This window comes from Dermacentor variabilis, chromosome 3 (genome assembly GCF_050947875.1).
Source record: "Dermacentor variabilis isolate Ectoservices chromosome 3, ASM5094787v1, whole genome shotgun sequence".
Lineage (NCBI taxonomy): Eukaryota > Metazoa > Arthropoda > Arachnida > Ixodida > Ixodidae > Dermacentor > Dermacentor variabilis.
This window is the reverse complement of record NC_134570.1, coordinates 231,850,075-231,867,209: the sequence shown is the minus strand read 5'-3', so window position 1 is coordinate 231,867,209 and position 17,135 is coordinate 231,850,075. Positions and strand designations below refer to the sequence as shown.

Here is a 17,135-nt window from a genome sequence, read left to right as displayed (position 1 = left end):
TACAAGGCGAATCGTACCAGATCGATGTGGTCCCATTCCTACGGTAGCTGTGCGATCTCGAAGAAATGCGCGGATATAGTTATACATACGAATTCCCCAGTGTGAATGAGCAACATTGCGAAGGATGAGGTCATGTTCAACATTATCTAATGCCCCTTTTAGATCTAAGGTGATGAGTGTTCTCGTTTGGGCGGACGACGGAGGTCCTATGTCTTCCTCCCGCAATTGTAAAAGCACATCTTTGGCAGGCAGATGAGCCCGATATCCAAATTGAGAGTTAGAAAAGAATGATTACGAATGAGCTTACGAATGCAGAATGTTATGGAGATGGGTCGTATGTTTTCAACCTTAACAGGCTTGCTCGGTTTGGGGATCAGTGTGATGTCGGCGTGTCGCCATGCTTGGGGAAGCATGCCCTTGCGCCAGCAATCATTGAAGATATGGGTGAGTGGTTAATGTCCGCGTCACTGAGGTTACGAAGGGTGGCGAATCGGATGTGGTCGGCTCCCGGTGCCGTGCGGCGGCGTAGGTCTTGTAGGACCCCCCGCACCTCGTCAGATGTGATTTCTGCATCGAGCAATTCGTTCGCCTCGCCTACATAAGGATAGCCAGGGTACTGCGGCGGCGGGCCTGTGGGTATGAAATGCTTCTCTAGCTCTCTGAGGAGTGTCGAGTGTCGAGGAGTGTCCCTGTACTCGTGCATTAGGATGTGCAGCTGTTGAAATGTTTTTCCCTTTGTTGTGGTGGAATCTGCGAGTGAGCGAAGAATCGACCACGTTTTGCTGTGTTCAATGTGCCTGAGAGGCGATCACAAAATCCTCGCCAGTTATTCCTCGTAAGGATCTCTGCATACTCCTGAGATTCCCGTGTAATTTGATCTATACGTTTCCTAAGTTTGCGGTTGCGGCGTTGTCGTTTCCATCGTCGTGTCAACCCTCTGCGGGCGTTCCAAAGATGAAGTAAATGCGGGTCTGTGTCTGGTGTCTCGGTTGTGGTGCGCAGTGTGCTCGTAGTGGCCTCTAGATCCTGTGCTAGAGAGTCAAGCCAGCGTTCGTACCCTTGGCGCTCAGGTGGGTTCTGGCGACGTTCCCTGAATTTCGCCCAATCCGTTATACGCACAATTTGCTCGGGCCTGCGCGCAACCCCTAATGACAAGGTGGCCGCTACAATGTAGTGGTCACTACCAAGGTGCTCCTCTAAAGGACCGTGCGCAACGACTGGGCCAGTATTGTGCACGAAGGTAAGGTCAGGGCAGGTTTCACGAGATATGCTGTTGCCCATCCGAGTGGAGTGCTCTGTGTCGGTTAGCAGTGTGTATCTTATGTTACAGATGGCATTCCATAAGCGGGTCCCTTTAGCCTGCGATTTAACGTAACCCCAAGCAGTATGCGGAGCGTTAAAGTCGCCGGCCACCACACAACCCGTCCAAACCTACCAAATTCTGTTAGTAGGTTGCGGAAACCAGTGCGTTCGCGAACGGGGGGAACTGTATGCATTGAGTACAAACAGACTCTCGCTGCGTTTAACTTGCGTAATTATTTCCAATATTTGGTGAGGAATGTCAATGTTAGTGGTATGCATGCGACATGTAACATGTTTCGAAACTAAGGCTCCCACGAGAGGAGAGACACCCGAGAACGTGCTGTAGCCGGATAAAGAAGGGGTGCAATTGACTTCCTGTAAGAGGATGACATCGGGAGGGTTCGTGGATATGGCGATATAATGCTGTAGGGAACCTCGTTTTTGGTAGAATCCCCTACAATTCCACTGCCCCACCACTAGTTGCTCTGCGTTACGCGGCGCCATCATCATCGCGAGAGGAAGCAGGCAGTCGTGCATAGGGATGCGGGCGCCGGGTGCCCACATTTGAAGGTTGCGGCCGAGAGCCTTGGTCGGAAAGCGCGCTTTCCTTGTTACCACTAAGCTCAGGAACTTGCATGCGTACGTAAGTGCACTCTATACATGATTTCACTTGCTCCGTAATCCCTATTTGAAGGGCATCCATTTGGCGTTCTATCCTGTCCAGAGCCGCCTGCATACTAGTGCTCATGTCTGCCACCAGCGCGTCCATTTGTTTTTGTAGGCGCTCACAGCGCGCCTCCATGTCACGACGTAGGCGGGCTATTTCTATTAGAGGATCGGGATTTGGTAACAAATTGGTAATAGGGGAAGGGGTAGGGAGAGATTTACGGGGCGAAGCGAGCTGTGGGGTACCCTTCGCCCGACCTACCTCCCGAGGCGCCTCCATTGCTGTTTTCTTCTCCGGGGTCCGCTGCACCCCTGAAGGGACCAGAGTCACCTTGGCTGGGGCGTTGGTCTGCAGGTCCTTCTTGTAGGGTTGTCGGGAAGATGGGCAAGGAGGGCACTTTTCTGGGAGGCGCACCGATGCCTCGCGGGATCGGGACCGAGACTTGGAGCGGGTCCGGAACTTGCGACGAGATCTCGAACGGGTCTCCGACCGAACTTTTCTGGTCTCCTTCGTTGGGGCGCGCGACGTTCGGGTCTCCGCCGTATCTGTGGTAGTGGTCGGGTCGCTGTAGGGTTGGAGTCCACGCTGCTCTTTCTCGAGTGCTTTCCGCACACAAGCTGTGTTCAGTGTCTGTCTAGCACGCCGCGGGCAGTTTGGATCCGCTGTAGGGTGGGTGCCATCACAGAATCTGCAGTGTGGGGTGCACGGATGTGACGGGGTGGGGTTGTCAGTCCCTCACGTCGCGCAAATGACCACGTGCGGCGTAGGACAGTAATCAGCACAATGGCTGAGCTTGTGACATATTTTGCAAACCAGTTGGCGGGGTCGATGGGGGTAGCAGCGGAGTTCGGCACCATAGAAACGCACGTAGCGAGGCACTTTAAGTCCTTCAAATGTTACCAACGCAACGTTGGTTTGACCCATCATTCGTGCTTGAGGTATTTGAAGTATTTGTGTTCCAGGAGCCACAAGCTCATCCACTAGCACACCCGCCGTGGTTGCTCAGTGGCTATGGTGTTGGGCTGCTGAGCACGAGGTCGGGGGATCGAATCCCGGCCACGGCGGCTGCATTTCGATGGGGGCGAAATGCGAAAACACCCGTGTGCTTAGATTTAGGTGCACGTTAAAGAACCCCAGGTGGTCAAAATTTCCGGAGTCCTCCACTACGGCGTGCCTCATAATCAGAAAGTGGTTTTGGCACGTAAAACCCCAAATATTATTATTATCCACTAGCTTGGATGAGGATATACCGGGCAAAAGGCCAGGAACAATTCCTATGCATGAGTTGTCTGGGGCCGCAAAATGTGTCGTGATGGGATAGACCCGCTGACGAAGGTTCAGCTCACTCACCTTGTACAATGCGTCGGCTACGTGTGACTGGGGTGTACTGATGATTTCCAAGTTCTGCTGAGGTCGCAGTCGGAATATGATGTCCTGACGAGCCTCGGCGGTCAAGCCGGCAGCACTCCATAGAGCACTGGCGAGTTCTGGGCGCGTACACTTATCGAGACAAAGTCCTCCGTGACTCCGTGACTCCGTGAGCATTCCGGGACGCGTCCGGAATGTCCAAGATGTTCTGGGAGGGTTGCGTCTTAGCGCGCGTTTGACGGTTGCGTCGCTTATGTATGACTGTCTTCCAACAGCCACTTGTGTCGTCGTCAGTTTTGTCGTCGTAAATGTTCGAGCCAGCATCTTCCTCCATCCTTTGCCCGGTGGGAGTGTCCACCTCTCGCTGTTCGGAGGGAAAATCGGTGACGATGGGATCGGCGGCCACTCCCGCGGTAATTACCTTGGGCGTCTTCCTTGTTGTCGAGGAACGCGCGTCGGCGTTCTCCGTCGCTGATTGCGTCTTCTGCTCGTTGGAAAATGACGTTGCGGTAGATAAATGCTCCATCGAAGCAGAGCGCTGAATTGGTCGAAGGCCCTTTGCACGCCCGTTTAGAACATGGGCCTCGGAAGAGCTGGTCGCTTGGCGCTCTTTGTTCACGGTGTAGAAAACACGCCAAGGCAGCTATGGCCCCGGCAGGGGCAGCCGCGTTGGAACTGCTTCAGAGCTGTAGAGGCGCGGGGAGCGGCAACAAAATCCCGGGAAGAAAAGATGGTCGGTGGGAAACGGCGAGAAAGCCGCTTCCCATACGACTCCCGGCGAAAGCGGCCCGGGCAAGGGCGGTCAAGGGCGGTCGATGAAGGTCGCGTAGTCTCTGTGGTTGCGGAGCGCGCCGACGACACGTCGGTTCACTTCGGCCGACTGATTGGAACTCGCCGTACTGTGAAAAACGATATCTTATGTGACCGCAACAGTTTGTTTTGCGCCGGCGCATCTCCACAGAACTCGCTTTACTAAAGCAGCAACAAATAATATTACAAGATATTCAAGAAAAAGAATTAACACTAGGCGTCCTTGAGGAGTTCTCCAAGGCTTTCGATAGAATGAGTCATCGAACCTTATTTGCTGAATTAGAATAATAGGGGTTTCTTGCTCTTCCACTTTCCCTTCTACAATCGTCCTTAAAGCACGGGGAACAAGCTGTAGCAATCACAAAAGCACCTTTTCTTTCTCTAGAATATATTCCTGCAGGAGTCTCCCAGGAGAGCATAATAAGACCGATATAATTTAACGTATTGTGGGAATTTATAAGCTATTCTTTGTCATCTCTACATGATGATCATCATGTGGGATTCATATGGGGTTCTTCTTCATCATCGCTTGTAGGGCTGGCTCTCGAGTGTGATCCGTGCTGTGGGCGTGGTCGGTTCGCCGCATCTTTGACGCGGAATAAACGTCGTGACAACTGATGCGTCACAAGTGGTGGAGTGTGCTCGTCGGTCCTCCGTCCTCTGAGTCCCCGCTCAACCTCCTGAAGCTTCGATCGGGTCACCGATTGTGCCAGCTGTCAGCCAGCATGTTGCAGGACGAGTGAACAGGCACTTCTACTTCCACCATGTCGGTCTCGGCTACCCCAGCCTCTCCGTATTGGGTTGTCAGTGGGCACCAGCGTGATCCCCATCTGTTTGCTGGAATTCGCGGTGAAGACTTCGAGAATTGGCTGGACGACTACGACCGAGTGAGTCCAAGACACGTCACGTCGCCTTTTATCTGACAGGAGTAGCGAAGACATAGTTTTTCAACCATGAGGTTGATTTCACGAACTGGGGTGCTTTCAAACAGCACCTCCACCAAGTCTTCGGCACACCGGCTGTTCGTTCCGCCCTCGCAAAAAAGACGCTCCACACGCGCAAGCAATAACTCGAGGAATCTTATACGTTGTACATCGAGGATGTGCTTGCTCTTTGTCGGCGCGTGAACACGGACATGACCGAATCTGACAGGGTTCGCCACATCCTCAAAGGCATCGGAGCTATTGCTTTCTATGATTTAGCCATCAAAAACCCCGCTACCGTCGCTGATATCATCACTACTTGCCAGCGCCTAGTCGAACTCGAATCAGTACGGTTGCAGCCAGACACCACTGCAAACACTACCGCCGACGACCTACGTTACGAGCAATGATACGCGCAATAATTCGAGAAGAGCTACAGTATCTTGGTTTAGCCGCAGGGCCAATGCTTTCTCATGCTTCGGCTACCAACCTGCGAGACCTTATCGAGGAGGAATTGGCGTCCATGGCTGGTGCAGCGTACACGGACCCTCTAACCCCAACGGCCCCACCAACGTACGCACAAGTAGCCGCAGTTAATCCAGTCATCGTTCCACCGATGCCTCTAAAACCAATACCGGCCCCCATGGCTTCCATGACTACCAACGCACCTACCCAAACCAGCTATCCGCAGTGGCGTCCTCCTCGTCCCATTTGCTACTACTGCGGCTGTCGTGGCCACATAGCACGCTCTTGCCGCAAGCACCAGCAACACGAGTATCGCGGATATGACGCATACGAATGGGATAACTTTTCGCCTGGAGCTACTTTCCAACGTCTAGGGAGCTTCCATGAAAACGCCGTCCTTATGGGCCACCGCGCGGCCGCTCTCCATCACCCGGGTAGCATCCGAGACGGCTCAGACATACCGTCCTGCGAGACACCGCTCGCCGTCACCCCTTCGCCGCTCTACGTACGTCCCCACTTAGACCTGCTTCTCAATTCGCCGAGCGTCGTCCGGAAAACTGAATTATGCAGCTTTGGAGAAAAAGCTGCATCGAACGACAGGACAGAAATTCCTTCATCGCGTCCGTGCAATATGATATCGGTTGTAGTAGAAGGTGTACAAGTGGAAGCTTTGATAGACACTGGTGCTACTGTTTCAGTTATTCACCGTGAATTGTGTTCGCGACATCGGAAAGTTACGACCCCCTATGATGGACCTACGCTGCTCGCTGCTCAAGGGGCCGCCATTCGACCTATCGCCACGTGCACTGCTCGCATTTCCATCGATGGACTTCTGCATTACGTACAATTTGCAGTGCTAAGTTCGTGTGCCCAGCAGCTAATATTGGGATAGGATTTTCTTTCTACGGCCTCCGCCTCCATCTGCTGCGGGCAGCGCATTCTCCACATGACCGACACGACCTATTCACTTCATGCAGATGAGGCACCGCTTCACTTGCTTGCTGCAGAAGATACCACGCTACCTCCTCGCCATCAAAGCATTGTTACCATCACGTCTGATGGCATTGACAGCGGTGACGTGCTCGTATTACCATCTGAACGTTGTCTCCATAGAGGGATAGCCTTTGCATCAGGGCTAGTTCGGTTTGATCATGGCTCTGCACTTCTCTACGCTACAAACCCGACATACGAAAAGATTCTCATCCCTAAAGGCACTACATTGGCTTGCGCCGCTGAATCGGAGTCTATGTCTGTTGTTTCCGTTAAACCAGCTTCCTCTGAAGTTCCTCGTACCGGACGGGCCGCATCTCCTTCAGCTCTTGCAGCTGCCATCAGTTCCGACCTGACACCTTCGCAGTCACAACAATTTGCTTGCTTTGCTCCAAAAACATGAAGCTTCGTTTGACGCGCATTCAGCTTCGTTGGGAAAGACTTCGATTACCACGCATCGGATAGAGACAGATGGTACATCCATCGTGCGCCGTAGACCATATGGCATATCGCTAGCCGAGAGGAAAGTCATTGACGAGAACGTCATCGACATGCTTTAAGGGAACATAATACGCCCCTCTGCTAGCCCTTGGTCTTCCCCCGTTGTTTTGGTTCGAAAAAAAGACGGCTCTGTTCGATTTGGTGTCGACTACCGAGCACTTAACAAGACCACACGCAAGGATGTATGCCCTATGCCACGAATAGACGATCCCTTGGATTCCCTGAAGGTTGCCGAGTACTTCTCCAGCATCGATCTGCATTCCGGCTACTGGCAGATACCTATGCATGAAGACGATAAAGAGAAAACAGCGTTTTAAACACCAGATGGGCTCTACGAGTTTAATGTCATGCCATTAGGCCTCTCTAATGCACCCGCAACGTTCGAGCGCATGATTGACACCGTTCTTCGCTGCCTGAAGTGGAAGACTTGCTTGTGCTACCTGGAAGATATTGTTGTTTTCTCGTCAACCTTCTCTCAGCACCTACAACGTCTGGCTGAAGCTCTGACGTGCCTTCCCAACGCTGGACTTCAGCTAAACACCAAGAAATGCCATTGTGCGAGCAAGACGATCAAGGTACTAGGTCACATTGTGAGTAAAGATGGCATTAGTCCTGATCCTGACAAGGTTTCGGACGTTCAACACTGCCCTCGTCCCAAAAACACCAAAGATTTGCGCAATTTCTTAGGCCTCGCGTCCTATTTTCGCCGATTCATACAAGGCTTCGCCTCAATAGCGTCACCTCTGCACAAATTACTGGGTTCTAATGCTCCCTTTGTGTGGTCTCCCGAATGTGAACTTGCGTTCGCCCACCTGAAGCGTGCTCTCACATCTGAACCAGTACTACGCCATTTTGATGAAGCTGCTCCTACCCTCCTGCATACGGATGCTAGTGGTGACGGCATTGGTGGCATTCTCCAACAGCGAGACGACACTTTAGGTGAGACGGTCGTCGCATACTCAAGTCGCGTTGTGACAAACGACGAAAAGAATTACACCATATCAGAGCAGGAATGCCTAGCTATCATTTGGTCTGTGCAGAAGTTTCGACTTTATCTTCACGGCCGCCATTTTACTATCGTTACAGACCATCATGCATTATGCTGGCTTTTAACGCTGAATAACTTGTCCGGACGACTTGGTCGGTGGATTCTTCTTCTGCAAGAATACGACTTTACTATTACCTACAAGTGCGAAAAAAACACCAGGATGCAGACGCGCTGTCTCACTGTCCGCTTCCTACGACACCATGCAATGAACCAAAAGCTACCATCCGTGACAAGCTTTCACACGATCCCTCCTCACATGCTTTCTTGTTGGCCACTGTCGACGAGATGCCTCCACACGACAACAAATCCTTCCAATCTCATCAACTTGCCGACTCTTACTGTCGGCGCATCATAGACCACCTTCAAGGAGCTTCGCGCCCGCCTAACGGCCGCCTTCGTCGACACCTGATGCAATTTAAGATTGACAACCGTGTCCTGCACCGTCATGTCTATCACCCTGACGGTCAACGCTGGGTTCCTGTCCTGCCACGCTCTCTACGTGCTCATGTCCCGCAGGCTTCTCACGAAGACATGACTGCTGGTCTCCTTGGTTTCCAGAAAACATATGACCGCTTCAAAGGTCGCTTCTACTGGCCTAGATTGTCCACCAGTGTGGCAAGGTATGTCGCTTCCTGCACCCTATGTCCGCGTCGAAAGCTCCCTACATCAGCTCCAAGCGGACAACTGCAACCGCTTCCTTGTCCGTCGCAACCATTTGAGGTCGTTGGCATCGACCTGTATGGTCCTCTTCCGGTAACTCTCACCGGTAAACGATGGATTGTGACAGCCGTTGATCACTTGACACGCTACGCCGAAACAACTTGTGCGAGTTCTGCCTCAGCCTCTGAAGTTGCTGCATTCATACTTCAATCCTTAATACTGCGTCACGGTGCTCCTCGCGTCCTCCCGAGCGACCGTGGAAAAGCATTCCTCTCGCAACTACCAGACGAAGTACTCAGAGCCTCCGGAACCGCCCACAAGACTACCTCCAGTTACCATCCGCAAACCAACGGCCTCACTGAGCGATTTCATCGCACGCTGTCGGACATGCTAGCCATGTACATGGAACCGGATCACAGAAACGGGGACGAAATTTTGCCATTGGTGATTTTTGCATATGGTACCGTCGTTCAACGCACGACCGGTTACTCGCCATTCTACCTTGCCTATGTTCGGTCGCCCTCTTCCTGTCTTGACGTCTCTTTCTTCACGCCAACTGTACATCAATGTCCATGCTCCTGTGAAGAATATGTGTCCCGCATTCTGCGTTGTCGCAAGCTCGCCCGCATCAACACTGAAGCACGGCCACAGCACCGCAAGCAGCATTACGACGCCTCTCATCGCGTCGTCTGCTTCCGCCCTGGTGAGGAAGTGCTACTCCCGACACCAATTCGTACTCCTGGCTTGTGCGACAAGTTTCAGCTTCGGTTCATCGGCCCCTACAAAGTCTTGGAGCAGACTTCTCCGGTTAACTATCGCGTGCTACCAGTTATTGTTCCAAATGACGGCCGCTGCCGGACCGCTGAGGTTGTCCACGTTTCCCGTATGAAGCCTTTCACGAGGCGTTCGCCGCCCCTTTTAATTGCGGCCAGATGGCCGCTCTTGCGCGAGGGGACATTAGTGTGAGAATTTATAAGCTATTCTTTGTCATCTGTACACGATCATCATCATGTGAGGTTCATATGGCGTTCATCATCGCTTGTGGGGCTGGCTCTCGAGTGTGATCCGTGCTGTGGGCGTGGTCGGTTCGCCGCATCTTTGACGCAGAATAAACATCGTGACAACTGCTGCGTCACAATATATATAACTGATATCGCAAAAGTTACTAACAGTGCACAGTTCGTTATTTTTGGCGATGATTCAAGCATATTATTTCAAGCTTCATGACGTCTCTCGCTTAGCAATCCCCACGTTTCTAAAATGCACACAGGGAGCATAGAAAATTCATTAAAAATATTACCACAAACACAAATTCAGTTTTATTCAAGCCTTTAGAAAAATAGTTGCCCATTCACTTGGGTTGTATGTAGCGAGTGAAAGAACAGCGATTGGGAGTGAGGTTAAAATACTAAGAGTGTTGTTGACCGAACACCTAAGGTGAGATGCTCCTTGGGATATTTACGCCGGAACCTCCGTAAGACGCCGACAAATATCCGCAAATTAGCCTACCTTACATTTGGTCGCCCTAAACTTGAATTTGCTTCTCCAATATGGTCCACTCATTACATTTATTTAACCACTATGCTAGAATCAGTTTTGAATAGAGCCGCTCGATTTATTTCTCAAGATTACAACTGGAACGAAAGTATAACGCAAATTAAAAACAATCTATCAATTCCTTCTTTGACCACTCGTCGTGATGTAGCACTTATATTGCTGTTTCACAAGTACGTTCACGGACGAAGGCCATCACCAATAGCTCTGCAAGTTTCTCCATTCACCTCACGAAGATTGCATAATTACTTTCGTTCACGCGCATCTACGGCAAAACAGATGCTTTTAACTCATCTGCGCCTCCACGTGTCATCCGCTTGTGGAACGACCTTCCCGATATCCTGTTAGTTGAAGCTAACAAAGAAAAATTCCGTCACGACATAAACAATCATTTCTTGCTTTAAAAAAAAGACTTCTTGTCTGTGTTGCTTCTTGTATGCTTTTTTTTTCTTTTTATCTTAGAAATTTTTACTTTATGTAAACTTGACTCTTCGTTGTGTTATTATTAACAAAGCATTGTATAATTGTATAATTTTGTATAATTGTTTGCTCTTTATACTCTGTCAATTTTTCCCCCTTACCCAATGCCCATTCTTCGGGCCTGTAAGGTATTTTTAATAAATAAATAAATTTACAGCGTGTGCGTGCCAGTCCATCACTAGCGTGTGGTGTGCTATCTAGGCTTCCTAACGTTCACAGGGGCAACATTATATCAGTGCTTTATAGCATCTCTTTGCCCCCTTACATTATTTACTTTATTCTCGTATGGGGAACCTTTCGTGTAGGAACATTGAGATGTGCACTCTATAGAAAAAGGCACTGCGTCATGGAGCGAATGTAGTACACGATGCGCATACAGAAGCTATTGTTGAGAAGATGGCGTACTTCCTTTAAAACTATTGTGATTTTAATCTGCTATTAAAATGTAAGAAAAGTTTTAAGCTATACGAAAGAATATTTCTTGTATTACGTGCCTTGACACAGCCATCCGACATATCTTTTAGACACGGAAATAGCAGCACTTGGCCGACTCCCTCTTCAAGAACATTTCATGGAAAAGAAACAGGTTGAAATCACGCGTAGTTACTATTTTAGGTAACCTGGAAAATGACACTACAGACATAACTTATCCCGCGAGAAATGGAAAACTTATTTACTAAACCACTGGAGGCTCTTAAACACATAGAGACTGTTCGCTGACTTGTGTAATTAGATATTATTACATCGAATTGAAGTATTTATGTTGTGCTTTTTACAGCGAAGCTGTTTGTGCGCTCCCTGTGTCGCCGTTGTCAGACTTCCCTGAAAAGCGGCCACGCCACCCGGCGGAAGAGCCAAAGAAGGGCTTAACAGGGGGAAAGGGTTTGGGGTGACCCCTTTCTCTCGGTGAGAATTCTATATTATACGCGAATCTTATACGTCACACGATGCATTTTCGGCGATCGAGCTAGATCAGGATCAAATTTGTGGAAGATTGATTCCACCCTGCCACGAAATAAATGTTATGCTGGAGCATCTTGCGCCAGCAAGAGGAGCCGGCAGCAACGTCAATCGTCGAACCAATCTAACCAATCGTCAAAACGATTGCAGCTCCCGCATCTCCAGTGGTGGGCCTTGCGCCGAATATAAGAGCTTTGGATTAGTTGTTCCGCCCTTTCCATCCCTGCTGAAACTATGGGAAGACCACAAGGAGTGCGCACTCCTGATTAAGAAGCTGCCTAACGCGAGCGTCAGCGAGAGTTGGCTCGTGAACGGGCTCGTCGTCGTAAGGCTTGCCCCACGCACGAAAAAAAAATAAAGGACTGGGAGAACTTCAAGAAAAAGAAAACACTCCTAAAGCGTACTCACCAGGCGAAGCAAGCAAAAGCGAAAATGAGGTGAAAGAAAAAATTTGCTATAGCGACTGCTTGCGAAGTTTGACTTTGCATGGTGTATCACTCGCTGTGACTAGCACAGCTTCGCGCTTTGACTGTCTTCACGGACTGGAAGGGGCGGTGATTTTTTTTATTAGCTTTCCTTGTAGACACTCATATTTAGTGCTTCTGTGATAAGGCACTTAAGAATTTTCTGTGGTGCGCTTTGCGTTTTCTGTAGGCTACTGTTCTTTGGCTAGTTTTTATGGTACATTATCTAGTGGCGTACTATAACAGAGCAATACCATACACGTTTTTGAGTATTCTATATGCATCATGTGCTTTGCGCTTTTGTTTAATTTTTCCCGTGACCATTTGAAATGTTTCATTACTTTATTTTGTTAGTCACTCAGATGTACTTCTGTATGTCTACCAAGTAACGGGGCAAGTGCCCAGTCCAGCCGCAGCTTGGCAGCTTTTTACGCCTGTCCTAGCGTCCTTCTCTTTTTCTACAAAGTAAGTGCTGAAATAAATTGACCTGACTTGAATAACGCGAAATTGTGGGAGGGTTTGTTTTCACTGTCCAAAAAGCTGCAGTGATTTTTCAGTGAGCCCTCTTTTGATTAGAGGGCAAGCAGGCAGACGGTGGAAGGACGATAAACCATAAATAACTATCAACTTCTGGCAGCTATGCGAGCCGCACCCCACCGAGCCAAACAAGTGGACGCTACGGGACCCGAAGGAATCGCAGGCACCAGCTGTACTCAGCCAGTATAACCAAGCATGGTGTACCCAAGGTTCGCTACCTACACAAGGTTAACCCTCGCAGCCTGGAAAATCAGAAGTACTAGGAAGAGAGAAGACAAGAAAAGTGGAACTGAGAGAGAAAGACAAAGATTGGAGAGGAGGGCAAGAAAAGGCAGCTACTGATTTTCCCCGGATGGGATAGTCTGGGGATGCCGTCTACGTAAAGCCGAGGCCAAGTGAGTGAGCATCCATCGAGGGGCCTTAAAGGTGCCTGGATGCCCACAGACACGACTAAGCCGCGGAGGGTTAAGCGCGGTAGGGTCGAACCGTCGCGTGCTCGGGTCCGTGGCGCTGCAACACAACAAACGCCTGCTTACGTAGACGCCCGTGTGGGGCACTGAGGACATCAATGAAAATAACTACAAGCTCATTACGACTCTAATAAAAGGGAAAGAAGGGTTCATTAAATGTGCTGAACACTTCTAAATAATCCAAGAATGTGAAAGTTTCGCCATGCAATAAACTTAACATTTCTCCTATTCACGCGTATCTTGAACTTCTTGTCTTGTACCGTGATTTCAGGACTCTGAGAAACGTTGCCGTTAATGGAAGTGTGGCACCTGGTATGCTTCAATAGGTAACCCTCCACAGAGTCTCTAATTAACCTACACAATCTAAACATTTATCGTTTGTCACTTACAACATACAACCGATTTCAGCGAAATACTAAAGCGCCGTGACTCATATATTTCGCCGAGGAGACCAGGAAGAATCTACATTGCTCGAACAAAGCATAAACATTTACCCTCGACGATATTTGCCATAATTACTTTCAATAAACATAAATAACATACAGACGTCAAACTTTCAGTGCACATCACCCATAGAGTGGCCGCTATTTCCCGTAAATAAAAGATTTGCGCCGTTTTTGGTGCTCCATGAAAAGTGGGAAATGTTTTAGGCGTTTCACATAACGCGCCTGAACGGGCCGAGAACGATGGTTGATTAATTTTGTTTAAGCTACAATCAACACACACACTTCATAATTTTCCTGCGTATCGACCCTGATATTGCAGATATTTCACTAAAGTATAAGCTTCGTGAATCACAGTAAAAACCGAATATGACGTATTTGAGCGCTTTTAGTCACATTAACAGCTTCGTTATAAAAAACTCATATGACACACACCGCATATCCAATATTCTCCTACAATTATATGAGAACATATGTGTTTCAATTGTGTTCTTATACGATAACAAGAAATCATTGGGTATCGTGCATATGCATCAATCGAGATTTTTCGATTGGATTATTATTCGCTGATGCTTTGCCGCATTTGCTCTTCTAGTGCAACACCGAAACCGGCTCTCTGTCGGCATCTCTGCGATGCAAGAATGAACAAGAAACATGGCAACATCAACAAAAAAGTTGAATGTCACACGTAGGTCGAAGTATTGATAGCGATTGCAAGTTTTAGCGCTGCCATTGAACTCCTCGGACGATGTTGTGACTACACAAGGGCGCGGTATGGATCGAAGAAGCACGCAGCTTATGCTAGCCAGAAGGGCCCTGGCACCAGGCGCCTCGGCACACGGGCGTGACGAGGAGCACAGTGAAGCACCTGTAAACAGCACAGGGCGCCCAGATTTGTGAGCACGAATATCGTCTTGCATGCACGTGCCTTGTTATCCAAAAATAAACTGAGCTGCGAATCGGCGCTTGACTGTTCACTTCCTGTGTCCTTCGTTTTTTTTTTTTTTCAGAATTACACTTAACCGCGGATTTGGCGTGCATTCTATTCCAGACGTTGTACCATCTTTCTGACGTCACCTAATCGCAATATCAATTGATGCCTCACCCAAGCGCTGTCCAAAAGAAGCTTGCTTCTCTTAAGGCTTGCGTCGTACGAGCCCCGGAAGCGCTCGCCCAGTGGGCTGACCACTTCCAGATGCTCTGAGGAGCTCACGAACCTCGTAGCGCGACCGAGCGCTTCATCCAGAGGCACGTCGAATCTCGTGACGTTGACAGACTCGCTGAATATCTGTGCGTGAAAAGAAAAAAAGAAGCATGGCCATGTGTCACAAACATGGCGGTTCAGTGAATTTGCGCAGAGTGTTATATTAAGCACGCCTCCAGTACGTAAAATGCACTCGATTAAATCAGCCTTTGGCAACGCAGCACAATGCACTTATACTTGGACATTCTGTGAACAATGCTTTAACGCGATTCTTGTTTTTATTTAAATTTCATTTTATTGGCTTTTATTTGTTTGTTTTTACTATACTTATACAATATTCCTGTTCACGTGAGCCAAACTCGATACTAAGAGTGAAGCAGCATCCGGCCAAGCAACCATGACCGTCGCGCTCATGTTTGCCGACACTCGGGGCGGCTACTGGGCGTGTCAGTACCTCCGCCCTCCACGGCGTTCCCCCGCTTTCTCTCAGCGCTAGCTCTTATTCCTAATGATTATACTGTAGAGTGAATGCGGAATATTTTAGAAGAGTAGCGCTACCACGTTTTCCTTTATTTCTATCGTACGTTATTTGAAAAATTCAATTTGATGTGTTATTTGCAACTCTATTGCTGGATTTAGCGTTTGCTGCAGTATAAGGCATTGAATTTGCTTTGCTGAATTTGCGTTTGCTGCGGTATAAAGCAAATGAATGCACGACGTTGAGTACGTGTGTGCACTCTTATGCGACAGAGTGATCAAATAGAAAGGAGCGATACATATGAAAGTCAGCCTCGTTTTATCCGAATGTGCGAGACGAGTGACTGCTGAGTTTGTAATAGCTGTTCTCCGTTCGATGCTCTTTTCTTTATCGTATCCGAGCCAGCGAAGCGTTTTTAGAACAATCACATAAATAACATCAGCTCTAACCCGTGCGCGTCACTTCTCATATGACATTGCTGGCGTCATTACGTCTAGCGCCACCTAAAAGTACTTCAGAGCTTACACGACGCATACTGCCTCGGAAGCACTTCTCTGCTTCAGCCCACTCAGCAGCCCGGGACGCTGACGTTTAGAGTATTCAGTTCCGAGGCGAACAGAATACAAATGTTCGAGCGGCGACCGTAGCACAGCTGCCGCCCAGCAGGCTGCAACTCTTCAGCGGCCTGCACCCGAGCTGATACTAAGAAATAACGGCGACCAGTTTTTTTGTATCTTGTCCTCACTGTTTCGAACTTACTGAACGATTTTTATTTAGGGCTCATATTTTAGAAGAACAAAGACGTCCACCACACATTCGGCCTACTCCCCCTGGGCACGCTGGTAAAGCACTAGGTTTGAGCCATTTCCTATGATAAATGATCAGAACCGCAAAAGCATACAATTGTAAAAAAGTGAGAACTTCTTGGAGTGAAAATTTATGGCTGTGCAACATCATACAGAAAGCGTAGTCACCACTGAGCAAACAAAAAAAAAAACATATGGTGCCCTAAAGCACTTTGTCTGTACGGTTCGAAGCATATCCTAACCGTATAATCAATGCGACGTTCCTGTTCCTCACCGTAACAGGGCGAGCCTTTTCGTCGAGTTGCTCGACCGCGACTGAGGAGAGGGCGTCGGCAATTTCCGTGACTACGTCATCGGAGCCGACTGTCGTGAACGCTCGTCCGCCCGTGTCTCGCGCCGCTTTCTGAAGCGAGGCTTGCGCGTCAGTCTTAACGGCTAATGTGTGCAGCGTCACCTTCTTCTGCAACAGCAGTGGCAGCACGTCGCGCAGGAAGGGGGGCTCGTTCTCCTCTCCGTCGGTGATCAGTAGCACGGCACTACCTTCAGCCCCGCCGGGTTCCAGCGCCTGCACACGCCACCAGTGCATCTCCAGTCAAAATTTAATGGGGTAAAATGGGTGGCCATGTGAAAAGTTCAGCTTTACTTGTCAGTTTAGTGATAAAATTCTTAGGAATGATTACACAGCACAATTTATTAAAGTGAACAATCAACATAATTCAACATACAATCCAACAATTCAACATCAACATAATTTGAACACACTTTCAATAAAGCTTTCGTTTACCAGAGTAGATGTGTCAAGTTTATCCGCATGATTTAAGCAGAAGTGATTCATGAACGGCATTTAAGGTGAACGAGCTCGCCCATTTAGGACATCCCTAGGACGTCAAACTAATATTAGTGTAATGAATACATTGTTGGTGCCAAAAATGAAAATAAAGACTTAGGAGGGAGAGTATGAAACGACAGATCGAGCGCTCAACTTCAACTGATTTTAATCTTACA

General features: G+C 48.9%; 1 protein-coding gene across 6 annotated transcripts in view; it reads right to left on the bottom strand.

The window, feature by feature from the left end:
• LOC142576703 (calcium-activated chloride channel regulator 1-like) overlaps positions 1-17,135 on the bottom strand; it is a 388,135-nt gene that overhangs the window by 83,496 nt on the left and 287,504 nt on the right. For 4 of the 6 annotated variants that reach the window (XM_075686951.1, XM_075686954.1, XM_075686955.1 and 1 more), the window contains 2 exons: positions 16,405-16,695; positions 14,748-14,930 (listed from right to left, as the gene is read on the bottom strand). In XM_075686951.1, coding sequence (XP_075543066.1) covers positions 14,748-14,930; positions 16,405-16,695 — 474 coding nt within the window. The remainder of the gene's footprint in view (positions 1-14,747; positions 14,931-16,404; positions 16,696-17,135) is intronic. The other 2 variants (XM_075686953.1, XM_075686956.1) reach the window with 1 other exon arrangement.